This window comes from Camarhynchus parvulus, chromosome 7, assembly GCF_901933205.1.
Source record: "Camarhynchus parvulus chromosome 7, STF_HiC, whole genome shotgun sequence".
Taxonomy (NCBI): Eukaryota; Metazoa; Chordata; class Aves; order Passeriformes; family Thraupidae; genus Camarhynchus; species Camarhynchus parvulus.
In genome coordinates, this window is record NC_044577.1 from 8,133,799 (window position 1) to 8,149,485 (window position 15,687).

The following is a 15,687-nucleotide window of genomic DNA, read 5'->3' on the forward strand; positions in this document are numbered from 1 at the left end:
AGTTTGTTAAATAGCGTAAGCTACATTTTCAATTTCCATCTCACCTGAAATACACAGATTTTTCTGAATAAGACTGTAGTCTGTTATTCCAATATATCACTGTTACCACAGGCAGTTTGAAGGCAAAGTGTTTTCACCTATGACTTGTGAGGCTGAAGAATTAAAGTTGATAAAAGCAATGAAGATGAAACCAATAAGTTGTGAGGATTTTGTTTAGTTTTTGGGTTTTTTTTTTTAATTGTATGCCAAGTAGATTTTAATAGCATTTGTGGTACTTTCCAGATTTAGGCTTTTCTGGAGCAGCTTGCATTTCTCAGTGCTTGCTTTGCAGCTTCCCTGCAGCACCAATAGGATGCGTGGGTGTCTATTAGTCCCTTTCTTCCAAATTAATTTGCACACCTTGCAGCTCGCAAAGAATAATATAAAGCAAGATCATTAAGGAGAATCTATGGTGAGATTTGGGATGATTGTGGTTGGAGTGGCTTTGAGTGTGTTAATTACCATCCCTGAATAATTAATAAAGGATGTACTCTAATTATAGAGCACTAAGCCTTGCAGAAAATGAGTGAATAAGAACTCTGATATTTTTTTTCTCATAAAGTGATGAGGAAAAAAATATGCACTGAATTTGCATGGAATGATGATAGCTGAATGCTGCCAGTTTTGTTGGTGCATCTTAATGTATAATTAAGCAAAATCTGTTTACCTGTGGGTGTATTTGTCCACAAATGGAGACAGATTCTTGCTTTCCAAATGCTGGTTTATCTTAAAATGCATGAATTACTGTGAGGCAGAAAGGGGTAAATTTTTTTCTGTAAATCGAAGGGGATTTTATACTATGGGTTTTCCTTTATATTCTGGTTACAGAGAAGCCAGCAACACTTAGTGAGTTAGCTAAACCCACTAAATTTTGCTCTGGGGTAAATTATGCAAAGCCATGATGTTTTCCCTGGGTTTTGCCCAAAACCCATAACAGGTGTGTTGCAGACTGTGCCAGAGTTTGCAAAGAAATTTGAGGGATGTTTCAGCTGATTTGAGGTGAGCCTGGGTGTCACATAAAACTGCAAACCAGTTGGGTTCTCCCTAACTGCTTTTTCTGAATTTTGGTCTATGCTAATTAGCACTGATAAAATACAAAAGGCAAAACAAGTACTCTAAAACTTGCACTTCCAAGTATGTATTAAAAATTAATATCACTTGCAAAAACTGTTACGACGATTACTTTTTTGATTTTTAAAAAAATTTCATTGGTTTTCAAATAAATTTTGGGAGCAAATATCAAGCTTGCTGATATTAAGCAACCTTTGTGTTGATTCTCTGCTCTTACCAAGCACCAAAACCCCATTTTTCTTTTGGAATGAAGACTGCTTGTGTGTGAAAAGAATTTTCTCATACAGAAGTCTGCTCTGAAAAAAAAAACCAAACCCTTTTTATTATAGCAAACTCTGTATATTAAGAATTTTAAAGGAGAAAAATCTGAAAAATCCACCAGTTAACTCTGTAATTAACATCAAATAAGTGTCACTTCAGGCACAAGAAAATTTTATCATCACTGGTGATGCCTCACTTTTTCCAGTCCAGCTTTATGCAAAAGCCTATTAAAAAGAGATTCATGCTGTGAATTCGACATATTTGAATAATTTGCCTTTTTGGAGGGAAGCATTTCAAATTTCTTGATGAGTTTGCAAATTATTGCACTCAGGTCAGCTGAGGTATCTTTCAGACATCGTGGTCCATGGTCTGCTTCACATAATTTAAGTGTGACCAGGTGATGTTCCTATTTCAGGGAACCCTTTGCATGTATGTATGCTTGTTTTAATGTTTTCTATCATAGAGCTTGTTAAGAAAGTACCTATGCAAACAAATGCATTCTTTATATTCATTTTGAGGGTTTTTTTAACTTTCCAGGTCCGTAGAGAATACAGGAAATTCTTCAGAGCCAATGCTGGAAGAAAAATTTATGAATTTACCCTTCAGAGAATTGTATGTATATATCTGTACAAAGTACATGTACATTTCCTGTGTTTTAAGTTTTTGTTTTCTATCAAATGTAGCTGTTGTGTTATGATAGTCTTTGTAAGGAAATGTCCAAGCACATGGAAAAGTGACAAATTAATATTCTGATATTGTAAGGAAAGGATAGTGATAATGTTTGGAGGTATAAGAATGGTACTAAGTATTTGCCACACTTCTGTGATACCTAAATCTTCATTTCTCAATATACCTGGCTTTGAAAATCCATATTGTGGTTTATGAGAGCTGAGAGTTGCAGTTTGGTCACTGTGCTTTTTAATCACAGAGCATCTGCTTTTCCTTGCAAACTTCAATAACTCTGATATTTGAACATTAATAAAACATCTTGCTTCAATTTTATCACAGATGCAAAAATACTTCTTGGAAATGAAGAATAAGATGCCTTCTTTATCACCAATAGATAAAAACTGGCCAGCGAGGCCTTACCTTTTCTTGGAATCAACTCACAAGGAGCTAAAGAGGATTTTCCATTTGTGGAGGGTAGGACACATTCTGGTCCAGTCTGTGCAGATCTTCTTCCCATGATTTTCAACAGTATTGTTCACAAAAGGTCTATTTTTAGGATGTGTTTCCTTTGATTCCAGCCAGGATAATTTTATTTCTTTGGAAGGAGTAGGTTTTTTGATCACTGCCTTTGGCCTGTAGGGGATATAACTATCCTGGCTACTCCTTTCTGGGGCTAGGCAGAGAGGTTTGCTTCCTGCCATCAGCCTGTTAATTAATAGCTTGTAATACTTGTGTCCATGGCCAGGACTTAGACCAACGTTGGAAGTGCTGGGTGGAATTTTTTACTTATGAGCTGTGGTTAGCTGAAATTTGTTTTGGATCTTTGGACGGAGAGAACGGCGAGAATCTGTACAAGTGCTGATGGGATGTTTTACTGATCTTGTGGGCTGTGTTTTCTGTGAATTGTCAAGGAACAGTTTTTCTTTCTGAGCCTGCAAAACTCACCCTGTCAGCTGTGTCTTTTTTTTTCTCTCTGCCTACATAAACTTCCAAAATTGTGGAACTGTATTCATATTTTTGTGAACATTTTTAGCGCACTCTTCCAATGAATGGGTCTCATAGATTAAGCTCATGTTCATACTTACATGAGATGTTTTATATATTGGTTCTGGTGTAATTCAAAAGTATCTAGAATGGGTGAGGAGCAAAACACCTCCCCTGTTTGTTATCAGTGGCACGTAGGATGGAGCTGAATCACTTCAGAAGCATACAAAGAATGTGCATCTTGAGCAATGAGCAAACATTAGTCTGTGGTGCTGTGAGATTGGGAAAGATAATTTTATGGTTTGTTTAATATATCCTGTTTTGTAGTGTAAAAAGTACAGAGATCAGTTCACAGATCAGCAAAAGCTTATATATGAAGAAAAACTGGAAGCAAGTGAACTTTTCAAGGACAAGAAGGCTTTATACCCAGCCAGGTAATGACTGATTCTGCTGCTTTTAGTGTACCAGAAATTCAATATCCTTACATAGATTTGGGAAACGAAGTAAGATTTCACGCTTCATGTTAAGCAGGAAAGTCCATTTTCCTTGCTTGACAACATCCCTCTGTCATTTGCCTTTACCATCCTGAAAATTGACCTCGGTTAGAAGCAAACTTAGACATTGTTACAGCCACCAGTCCTGTGATAGCAAGAACTTCTGTCCAAAATCCATGGTGGTTTGTTGTTCTAACCCTCCTTGACCCACTTATACCTTACAGATTTGGGGAACTTGCAGGTGGGAACAACTTTCACCCTTTCCCCTCATTCCCTTCAGGCTGTTTCCTGCAATAATAAAGGTAGAGTGAGCTGGAAGGCTCTGAGCGACAATGTCACTCACTCCCAGGTGAGCTGTGCTGGGGAGCTCTCCTGTGTTCAGACTTAATTTAATAGTTAGATACACTGGTGCATATCTTTTTGCAAAGATACTTAAAAGAAATTTCTATTTCAATTTTAGAATATTTTTTCCTTGTTCTTTTAATAATGTGAAATCTCTGCAAATAAGTATTTTGGATTCTCAGATTATTGAGTTCTTTAAAACTGACAGATTCTTGTCATAGCTATCTACAGAGCCAGCATTATTCGAGAAAGTGCAGTAGTATCTAATTTTATTTAAGGAATACACTTTTTCTGGTATGCAGTAAAATTGACAACAGAGAGATATGATGTCCTTGATATAAATTGGCTTACCCTTTTTAAGTGAATACAAGCTTATAAATTGTGTTTTTTCTTGAAAACAACCATCTTGTCGATCTCGAGAGAGTTTTTTCTTAGAAGCTGTAGTTTGAGCTGAGCAGGAGCAAATAGAATGGGAAGCAAGGTTCAGCAGAGGGAGGAACGGGAATCTGCAAGAGTTTATGGGAACAGTTCCATGCATGGACAAGCTCTGCTTGTTGTTTGTGTGTTTCCTTGGTTTTGTGTCATTTTTTTTATTGAGACATTTCCTGTTTTCCTGTAATGGGCTCAGTGTACATTTCTCTTTTTTTCCCCCTTCAGTAGATCACTTACTTAATGGCTATATATGCTAGCTTGTGGTCTATTCCTTATTTGCTTTGGGATGTCTTTCTATGCTGCTGGGAAAAGAGAAAGATGGTGCCTTTGGACTTTCCTATGAGCAAGCAGGTTTTTCTAGGTTTTAGTCAGTATACATCTGCTCAGCATAGAGCTCCTTGGAAAGGAAGGAATTCTATTTATATCCCTGGTTTGGTACTTTTTACACCAAGGCTGAACAGTGAAATAACCTACAGCAAAATACACACACACACAGAGATATATTTTTTAAATTTATATCTATATTTATATTTATATATGTGTATATATATGAGAGTAATTTTTATCCAAGACATTTTTAAGTGGTATATGTGATAAGGGAACTGTTGATTAATTTCAGTTTTAGCTATGACTTGTCATCCTTTGGTCAGGGATGAAGTCCACATGGAATCTACTGTTTTGCTGACTATGGTTTCATACTGCTAATTAATAAAAACCAAAAAGCCCCAAAGCTCCAACGTGGTGGAAAGTTGGAATGCTTTCCCTACCCTGCATTCATTTAGAAACATTTCCATCTCTTCTTCTCTGGTATTCAGAGCTGATTAGCTCCTACTCTTGTTTTGTTTTGTTTTGTTTTGTTTTTTCAATTGGCCTAAGGGTAGAGAAAATTACTGTATAAAGTTTCTGATTAATTAGTATGATAATGGTTCATAGGATGTGGCTAATTTTCTGTCTGTAGTATAATTATTTAAGAAGAAAGAGGGACTTGTGGGTACTAAAATTCCAGTATCCTTCCTCTTCTTTCCCATCTCTGTGTGCCAGAGATGCAAAGGCAGTGCTGTTCCACATAACGCATTGGTTTCTCCTGGGCTCCAGTCTTGGCAAAGCTTTGACTGAAGTTAGATCACAGTTTTTAAAGTGATTTGCAAACAAAGCAAGCAGTGACAATTCATCAGTTTTTGATCTGTAGGGAAGGCCTTGTTTTAACACCCTGAGGTGTGTAAAGACGGGGGAGTTTGCAAGTGCAGCGGAACTTGACAAGGAGCTGCTGCATGTTTCACAAACAACAGCAGATCTTGAAGGCAAGTTCATGTCTGTCACTGAAGTCCTGCCTGTCAGCATCAATAGTGTGTCAGTCCTACTGGGGTTTTATTTTCTGCTTTCACAGAGGCTCCCACTGGGTGATTTCAAATTACAGTTGACTGCATCTGCAAGGATGTTCACGTGTCTGATAGCCAAAGCAATTTAGCCCATTTAATTGGAAAATGCTTCCAGAGCAAGAAAAAACCCCATCCTATTGTATCTTTGTTGATAACTTTCTCTTCATTCACCATCATTGAAAATTATATTTGGTGCATCTCCTCACGAAGCCTGTGCTGGTGTCAGGTTTGCTTCTTGCCTGGGGTTCATGTTTAGCTCGTGTTTCCTTTGCAGTGTTGGGCAGCCGTTCCAAGGGGCTTACCTGGAGATCAGCGAGAACCCCAAGTACAAAAAGCTCAAAGATGCTGTGGATGAAAAGATCATTATTGCAGAAGTTGTCAATAAGATCAATAGAGCCAATGGGAAGGTAATCACATGGATTTGATTTATCCAGAAGGGTGGATCATTTTTGTTATAAATACATTGAAAATGAAATTTGTAATAGTCTGAGGATTTTTTAAATAATGTGTATTTTTAAGGGCAAGACTGGAAATGGTGGTTTTATGTAACTTGGTGATTTTAAACATGTCTTCTAAATTTACATAAAGATTACTAAAATCTTGTTTTGTGGCTTCCAGTCACTTTTCCAAACAAAAAAGGTATCTCATCAACTGGTAACAGACTGTATTGTGTCACAACTAAATGTACTCTCTGTACTCAGCTAAGATCTTCTATTTGCCAATTAAAGAAAATAAACATTTAGCAAATATCTTAAGTATTTAGAAAACTTAACTTTTCACAGTCCATGCTGTCAGTCAAGCTCTGATTGTCACTTTTTATTATCTTTTAAAATGATGAGTGGCATACTCTTCTAGCTTTACCTGTCTTCCAAAGCTCTTTGGAAGGAAGAGGCAGGTTTCTTGTATCATTTGAATAAAGTTGTTAAATATGGTGTGTACCTTTTTATTTTGCCAACATAGAACACATTTTGCATTTAAATTATACTTATTAAAACAGGAAGTATTATTCTGCTTTAGTAAACTTAATTGCTTTCACCGTATCTGTCTGAATATTAGAAGTAGTAGATGTCAACTTCTCAGATGTAGATGTCATTTATACATTTCTAGGAGTGAAATTAGGTTGCCCAGTGTTGATGCCAAGTTAATTTTCTGGTTTAGAAGAAACTAATTAAATTAAGACAATATCTTTCCTGTATTTTCATAGGCTACAGCTCTCAAGATTAAAAAAAAATTAATGAACTATGGTTCTATGTGCTTAAGGCAGCTACTTCTTAATTTTAATAAAGATTTTATTCTCTAAAAGTTTACAGGAGAAAAATGTGTATGTGGATTAAGTTCTAATTTCTCTTTCTTACCGTTTTCTAAGACAAATTTAAGAACACACATTTCATGCTTTAAAAATACTTGTCTTTTGAAAATGTGAATGCTTATCCTCCTAAAGGGAGGAGAGAGAACGGGAAGGATCCCCTTCCAAGAGATAAAGGGAGGAGAACATAACTCTGAAAAGTACTTATGTGATTTGTGTTCCTCTGCATCATCATTTTGGTGAATAATGCTCAATATGGAGACTTAGTGTGTGATGATTTTCCTGGAGATTTAAAGAGCATGAGAAATGAGGTTATCCTGATTTGCATAGTTTCAGAGTTTGACTTTCTGAATTTTACAGCTGTAAGCCAGTAATTAAAGGAACTGTTTATACCTAAGCATATGTGCCAAAATGAGCTAAGCTTCTCAGCCTATAATTAGACACATAAATAAATCTGACCTGATTTTAACTGATCTGCAGCTTTTACAGAACATCAAATGTTCATATTTGCTAATGTGGGCCAAACTTTTTAACTCTGTGAACTCCTTGGAGTCTTAGTAGGTACTTGATGAAAACCAGCTCTCTCCTCACGTGGACAATGATCTGCATTTTTGCATTTTCACAGGCTGCATCCAGGATTTTCTTATTAACCAAAAATAACGTTCTTCTTGCCGATCAAAAATCTGGGACTATCAAGTCAGAGGTTCCACTGGGCGATGTTACCAAAGTGTCCATGAGCTCCCAAAATGATGGATTCTTTGCTGTGCACCTCAAGGAGGTTGGTTACCACTATTACAAAATAATATGTTTTATGTGCAGTGATGTGAAACCTGTTTGTTAATTATCTTGTAGCATTAAACCATAGGCGCTTAGCTTGTAGGCTTAGAAATTTATTGAACTTTGCCATAGATGAAAAAACTTTGATTTAAAGCTACTAAAGCCAAATTAGAACGGTTTATTACATTATGAACAATCATTTAACTGTGAAAATCAGACTTCGTGTTTCACTGCAGTCTCTTCAGGATCAGAGTTTTCCACTTGTAATATGGTTCAGGTGCCTTGTGCCAGTGCTTTTCTTGCATATACTGGTAGAATATTTCTCTCTTCTTTATGGGATGCCAAGAAGTCGCCGTTGAGACACAGTTAATTTGTTACTCAGTTCTAGAGAACTTAGCTCAGTGCTATATTTGCCTCACTGCACTGTAACCATTGCTCTGCTAAAATCATTAAGCTGGCATCTGTATTCTAACCTAAATGAATTTGAAGACTGTTATATACAGTGTCTTTTCATACTCACTGCCATCATCCTAATCCCGATGTTGGTAATTTGCTTTTGTTCCTTTCCACAAGTACTGGAAGCTTGCTGTGGTGTATCCAGACAAGGGATACAGAAACACTGCAATTTTGTAGGAAAATGATGACCCTCCTTTAGGGCCTGAAGGGATTTTTTTTTCACCTTTCTCACCTGATTTGTAGATTATTTGGGTGCAGATGGTATTTTGATCCTATACACTGCACTGCAATCCCTATTTAATTTGCAAGACAAAAGATTGTCGTTTCCTTAAACTGTGAAGAGAAGACTCCTTGTAAACCCTCCTGCTTGGCTGCCATTTAACCATACTCAAGGTTTTGGTAGTCCTAACTGGTTTCCTTCCTGTTTCAGGGTTCAGAAGCTGCCAGTAAAGGAGATTTCCTGCTCAGCAGCGATCACCTTATTGAAATGGCCACTAAACTTTACCGCACTACCCTCAGCCAAACCAAACAGAAGCTCAACATTGAGATATCTGATGAGTATGTTTCTTGTTTGCTTAAGAGTACATTTGCTTCAGTGCAGCATGCTAAAAAGTCAAGTATTTGGTGTCAGAATAACAAAACACTGTTGTGTAGCTAATACTTCTTTTCTCTTAACAGAATACTTGTAGAGAAGGATCCAGCTTTCAGTGTGTACTCTTTTATAGTATTCATTTTGGCTTTTACATCCCTGAAAGTCATTACAGAAAATGGGCTTTTGTTAAAGTAGTTTCAAATAGAGCTGTGAAGCACAATTGCTGCTGTAGAAATAATCAAGAGTTACTACATTTAAGAGAACAATTTTGTGTGTGACTAAAAAGTTCACAGATTACTGTGAGATATTTATAGTTTAGAGTGGACACTAGGTGCCAAGTTCTTCTGAAAACAGCCCAAAAAGAATACAAAGCCTGTCCCCAGTCCAATGTAGGTATATGAAGCTCTGTCTCTGTTTTGAAGCTGTAACAACCTGTTGTTGGGAGTTTTTGGTTGTAAAAAAGCTTTGTTTGATGAAAAGTCTGCATCTCAAAATAATATTTATTTCTGATTGGTACAGTTTCATATTTTGGTCTTAAAAAAGGACTGCCCTTGTGGTGTTTTTAGCCATGGAATAAAGGTGTTTGTGTGTGAACTCCTGAAGCTGGCTGAGGAAGTCTCCCACTTAGTCCACCATTGCCATGTGCCACTTTTGTTCTGTGAAGTGGCCCCTCTTTTCAGTAATGTTGATTAGGTAGATTTATTCATCTTGAATAAAGAAGGAAAATTGGGGCCCTTTAACAATGGTGAAGTAAATTTCCCGTAGGCAAAAACTGAACCATTTCTTCTGGCTGCACCATACTGTCTTTGTCATGATAGTGGGTATAGTTTGTGTTCAGATTTGAGGATTTATTAAAAGGCTAATTTTGCTTTTTCCTTGAAAATAAAATCTGCCGTTTTCCTTTGTTCTGTTACCAGATGTCATTTAATTTCCTCAAGAGTATGTGCTTTTTAGTCTCTAAAAGAGTGTGGCTATCCCCAGTAAGTTTCTGGTTTAAGGGGGGCTACAAAGGCGTAAACTACTAAAGCTAAGTTTAAGCATGCATTGCACTAGTCTGGACAGCCTGCTTGCCTTAGGTCTGGAAAACAGCCTGCTTTCAGGGAGTCTTGCTTTTTGGGATGTGGTTTTTGTTTCTTCTCTTGCAGATTAAAAACATTCGTGTGCGTACTGCTATTGAGTTTATCCAGACTAAATAATTTTAAGCTGTTTGCAGTCCCATCTGTGTTGATGGTGAAGCAGGAGTCTTCTGCCTGCTAGAGTTTAGACACAAGCTAGGGACTGAGGAGAAAATGTGGCCTTATTTTGACTACTCTGCTTTTTGGGAAGAGAGCTGATGTAAGAATGCTGTTGATGCAGGGCTCTGTTGAGGAGGAGACACACCATTCACAGGCATAATATCGGAACAGTGGCTGTAGGAAAATGCAGCATTGGTGATGAGACAACGGCTGTAGGAGCTGCACACATTTTTGGGATGCAGCTCTTAATGCTGCACCCCAGAAATGCAGTGCTGAGCAAGCTCTGAGTGCCTGGGCTGTGCAGCAGGAAAGCAGGACCCAAGGGCAGCTCGGCTCAGCAGAGGCCACTTCCTCCCCTGAGCTCTGCCGTCAGCTTGATTTGTGGTTTCCGGCTGCAGAGCAAATTCTTTGAAGTTTTTGGCTTCTGCTGGAGGACTTTTTAAGGATGCTAAAAGGCTGTATTACAAAGGACTTTTTAGGTCAGCAAGCACTGCATGTGAGCCAAGAGGCAGCACTGCCTTGCTTACTGCTTTTAATCTCACTATCCAGATCCATGAGAGGTTTGAGGCTCCACAGGAACATGTTGGGTTTTTGTGGTGGTGGGTTTTTTTTAAAGCAATTCTCCATATTCAGTGAAATTTCCCTTCCAGTAAAAAGTGAAGAGTCAAATCCAGATTAATTTACCCTGAACTGTAGAAAATGTCTAAATTTGGAGATTGCTGGGCAGGAAGTGAATTTTCCAGTTGCCGAGCAGGGGGCTATAAAGGCTGACTAAGGATTAGACATATGAGAGCTGCTCAAATACCAGATGTAATAAATTAAGCATAAATCAAGAAGAAGAGAACTCCCAATGTTGCTGCAGAAGTGTTGAGCTTCCATGAAAACAGAGAAGTCCCTTTGGCCAACAGTGAAGTAGCTGGAAGTTGTCTTTGCTGCATTTCTGGTACATGAGAAATTCTGTTTCAAACTGCTTTTTTTTCTAAAGGAATAGAGAACTAACTTGTAAAATGTCCACAGTTATAGGCAAATAGCAATCATTAAGAGATACAACCTGAAGGAGATTCTAGCCATACCATAACCTACGGCTTTTTTATTTATTCCCCAAGTCTTTATTATTAATACAGAACTGAAAATGACATCTTTTGGAGTGATGCTTAGAACCAGCAGGAAAAGGCTTCTGCTCCTCATGTGTCTTTTTTTTTCCTCTCCACACTTAACTAAAGTTTTTACCATTCCCTCTCTTAGGTTCCTGGTCCAGTTCAAACAAGACAAAGTGTGTGTGAAGTTCATACAAGGCAGCCAGAAAAATGGCAACATCCCAACTTGCAAGCGAAAAAACAATCGGCTTCTCGAAGTGGCTGTCCCTTAACTGCAGCTGGTGACTCTCCTTTTCATGGACTTGTTTCTTTGTAATAGTGCAATTTTAGTGGTTTGGTTTTGCTATTTTTATCCTTTTCTGGAGCTGTTGATGGCTAATAGCTTTAGAAACCCTTGGCAAAACATTTGATCGATCGACTTTGAAATCTTTTTGTTCATGCCAGAGTTTTAACCCTCAAAATGCAGATTTTTATCCAGTGAGGCATTTTTACCAGCTGGCACATATCTGTCATACAACCAATCATTCTCTTTGTTTAGCAGCCATATTTTAGTGCAGCATATCATAAACCCACATATTAATGGTAACTTACTCGTATTCCTTAGTCTAGAGATGTGCTTAACAGGAATTATACATGGCCTGATGCTGGGTGGCCATTTGAGCCCGGTGTCCTTTTATCCCAAGCTGTCCAGGAGTCTGTCAGGCTCCTCATGTCCTGCCCCTGTGCAGACCAGCAGAGCAGAGGCTGATAAAGCAACTCCTGTAGCTCACACCAGGACCTGTGTAACTCAACCTTCCGGTCAGTGCAGCACAGAGACATCTAATTCTGCAAAATAGAAGGAATAGATGATTGCACAAGCAGCTACATGCATAATTTTATAGTAAAACATGCAGAAATTTCAAAACAGCATTTTTAATTAGGTCAGATGTTTTTAATGACTTTATAAAGTAGAGATCAGCAGAATTAAAGAAGCTTTTTTTCTTTGTTTCACAAAAGCTATAAAGTTCAAGGCATATTTTCTGTTCTGCTATTCTTCTTTTAAATTATGAGTTAAGATTAGAGCCTGAAAAATGCAATAGTATTCATAACACAAGTAACTGCTAGTTATTTAAACAGTTAGTTATCAAGTGAAAGGTTTGAGCCTTTCTTTTAAATATTGGCATGTACAATGTGCAATAAAACATACGTGACATTTTGTGAGATTATTTATAATACGCTTTTGTGTGGAAGAGAGCGGATTGGTGCAGACTGCATAGACAATGTAGGGGTTAAAATAGATCTGTGTTGTTAATTTGCAGTTTATAGAGTGTACACTACAGCTGTCAATTTGGGACGGATACTTAGAATTAAAAAAAGAAAAAAAATCTTTAATTTGGGGGTCTGTATATAAATTGGTATTATGGTAATAAAACTGTTCTAATTCTGTGCTGTTTGGTACTCCTATGTTATAACCATATTTTTGTACTCCAAACTATTTTATATAACTCGTGTGCCTGATGTAAATGCGTGCACAGAAAATACAATCAAGGGCCGCATTATAAACCTTCAGTGTAACTGATTGCACTTAATCTTTTATAAGCCAGAAGCATTAGCTGAAATCCTTGGGAGGAGAGATGCTTTTCCAGAGGGAAGGAACTGCTCACGTGAAGGGTTTGTGGGATGTGACTCTGTGATTTGTGGAGAAAGCGCCTTGTATTTTTGCAGTCTGATATAGGACAGATTAAGACCCTGGCTATCTGATGTGCAGTGCTGGAAGTCCAAGCATAAATAAAAGAAAGAGAAAGAAAAGTTCAGAGTCTCCTTCCTCTCCCGGTGGGGATGTGATGTAGCACTCACGGTGGTGATGTGATAAAGGCTCCTCTGGGTAGTTCAAGGTTAAAACAGTGTTTACTGCAATAGGTGTTCAGGTGCTAATGGTTATTAGTTTGAAAAATACAACTGGTTTGGGTCACACCACCCTCTGCTTTGGGATTAAATGGTTTTCCTATGATTTGGATACAAAGCAGTTGTTTTAACAGGATGCTTCAATGTTGCTGTTAAAAGTCCATACGTGTGACCTTGAAAGGTGGGAGTAATCAAAAGATGTATTTCCCAAACTGACAAAAAGCTGCCTCTTCCTCATAGTTGTAGTTCAAGCCTTCCTTCTAGTAAATGAGTCAGGTTAATAGTTTAATAAAATTTAAATAATTTTACATGTATTGCAATTACAGATGCTTACAAAGGAGATTCTAGAATTGATTTGTGATGCAAAATTATGGTACTTGAAAGGAATTATTCCATTGCCTTAAGAAGACAGCACATAATGATGACAACATGGCATTTAAAACTCCTAAATCCTGTATTAGAATTTCTGCTTGGGGAAGATTGGAGATTTGGTAAAACTATTCACTCTCTTGGAAACCTTACAGTAAGAACTGCATGAAGAAAGTTATAAAAATTAATAAAAAAATAAGGAAAACAAACATTTGAAATCTGATGTAATTCTGTAGTTGCTTGCAGGTAAGAAATGGGAGAGTGTGGATTAAGAACATCTGGATATTTGGCCCATGAAACTAGGGTATTACAGGATGGTATTAGGATATTTGTCCCATCCCAGCCAGCTCCAGTACACATCCCTTCTATTTTATTGACCTTTGCAGCAAGTCATAATAGCCATACCTGCAAAAGACTGGAAGAGGGACAAACTCCTCACCTTGGTTTCTCTTGTTTCCTTTCTTTTTCTGGACTCCAACAATTTCTGCCTTGCACATTAGCTGGTAATTTGTGACAATTATCTTTTGACTCTTGAATACTTCTCAATGTACAGAGCAGGTTTTGCTGAACATGAATTATTAGCTATTGCTCAGAGAGCCATGGTATCTTGATGTTTAGATGTAAGTATCTTGGATGTTGAAAATAAAAATGCAAGGTCACCTAACTAACTAGCTTTTTTTTTTGTCCCTTTCTTCTGTTTTCTTTTATCACTGTCTGTCAAATGGAGTTGTAAAGAGAAGAGTATTCCTCCTATGGTGCTAACCTTACTTTTGCATCCTTTTACTTTGTAAAAGCTATTCTTTCATCTCAAAGCTGGGCAAGGATCATTAAGAAAAAAAATTGATGCATGATGCTTTCTAGAATCAAATAAAATTCTGTTCTTAGACCTATATTTTCTCTATATCTGTATCTTTCTTACTGCAAAAAGAGCAGGTGACTGGGTTTTAGATTAATTGTACACAACACTGGTGTGTGACTTGAAGAAAGAAGAAATTTTTATTTTATATGTGATTCCTTAAGATCCAGCCTCAGTGATTCACAGTAACATTTTCAGTCCTTTGCTTATCATAATTTTTGCTGAAAATTCTACAAACTCAACTTTTCTAACATTAGACCAATTGCCTGAGAACAATACTATAGCCAGTTAAACTTGATTTTTAAAAATGGCTTTGTGCCCCAAACCTGTCATATTCCATGTGTTATGTCTTGTGATCTGTTTCCTCTCCTTTTGTGCTTAATAAGTCTATCCTGACTTTTTAATATTTTTGTTCACCAGACAAATTACAGAAGAAAAGGAACTAAAATGTAAAATCAGTTTTAATTTGTTTCTTTTTTTTTGCCAAAAGGAAAGCCTTTTCCTATACATTTCTGGGTGGAAAATGAAGACTGAATTCAAAATTTTTATGTGAAATGAGAAAATTTTCCCCCAGTCTGTGAAAATATCACTGTTAATTCTTAAGCTTTTATATCCTTAATCTTGAAGAACACAGCATATTTTCCATATTCTGTAGGAAATGATGATGGTTATTTTTAAAGAATTGCTCTGCAGTGTGATGGTGATGGGAGATGCACACACCTGTGCTGCTTTGGGCATTAGAACTTTCCAAGAAATGTTTCAAAGACAGAACTGGACAGGAGTCTGGGGATGCACAGAACTTACACCAAAGTGGAGCAGTGTGAATTTGAGGGAATCTCTATTATGACCAACAAATGAGTTCTGACTCTCCTCCTGTCTAACTTCCCTCCTTACTGTAGTGTTTTTTAGCTTACACAAACATATGACTGTAAGTGGGAGGGAAAATTGTTTGCCAATTTTTGTAAAACCCCTCAAAGTAATCAAAATTTTCTGGATACTGCTTTGGTATGCCCTGTCCCATGACCTTCCAGATGAAATGCAGCTAAAGGTTGGTGTCATGTAGTGTGATCTTGCAGCCATTCCAGCCCAGGATTTGGGGGTTTGCACTGCAGACCTGTCTGTCTGCAGCTGTGTGATCTGCTCAGGAGTTTCAGGCAGTGGCATCCTCCACAAGGACAACACCATTCATGTGTCAGTCCCACTTACGGTGACACTTTACTCGCTGGAGTGTTTCCTCCTGGACTTGAAGGTAAAGGGAGGTTTAGTGCATGGAAAAAAAAAAAAAAAGTTAATTGGCAGAGCAGAACTTGCTTCTGCTGAAATATTGAGCAGTAGGTGTGAGCAGTGGCTGCTTTAAGCACAGACTGTTCAGACATGGCCAGAACTGCCACGTTCTGTCCTACAGGGTGACTCTGCCCACAGCACTCCCTCAGCAGCACCAGAT

General features: G+C 37.6%; 1 protein-coding gene across 3 annotated transcripts in view; it reads left to right on the plus strand.

Moving 5' to 3' along the window:
- The window catches only part of MYO1B (myosin IB), a 106,941-nt gene extending 94,019 nt beyond the window's left edge, over positions 1 to 12,922 (plus strand). For all 3 annotated transcript variants that reach the window (XM_030952911.1, XM_030952913.1, XM_030952914.1), the window contains 7 exons: positions 1,909 to 1,983; positions 2,380 to 2,514; positions 3,352 to 3,458; positions 5,946 to 6,078; positions 7,603 to 7,755; positions 8,641 to 8,768; positions 11,283 to 12,922. In XM_030952911.1, coding sequence (XP_030808771.1) covers positions 1,909 to 1,983; positions 2,380 to 2,514; positions 3,352 to 3,458; positions 5,946 to 6,078; positions 7,603 to 7,755; positions 8,641 to 8,768; positions 11,283 to 11,406 — 855 coding nt within the window. In that variant the 3' untranslated portion in view covers positions 11,407 to 12,922. The remainder of the gene's footprint in view (positions 1 to 1,908; positions 1,984 to 2,379; positions 2,515 to 3,351; positions 3,459 to 5,945; positions 6,079 to 7,602; positions 7,756 to 8,640; positions 8,769 to 11,282) is intronic.
- The last annotated feature ends 2,765 nt before the right edge of the window (positions 12,923 to 15,687 follow it).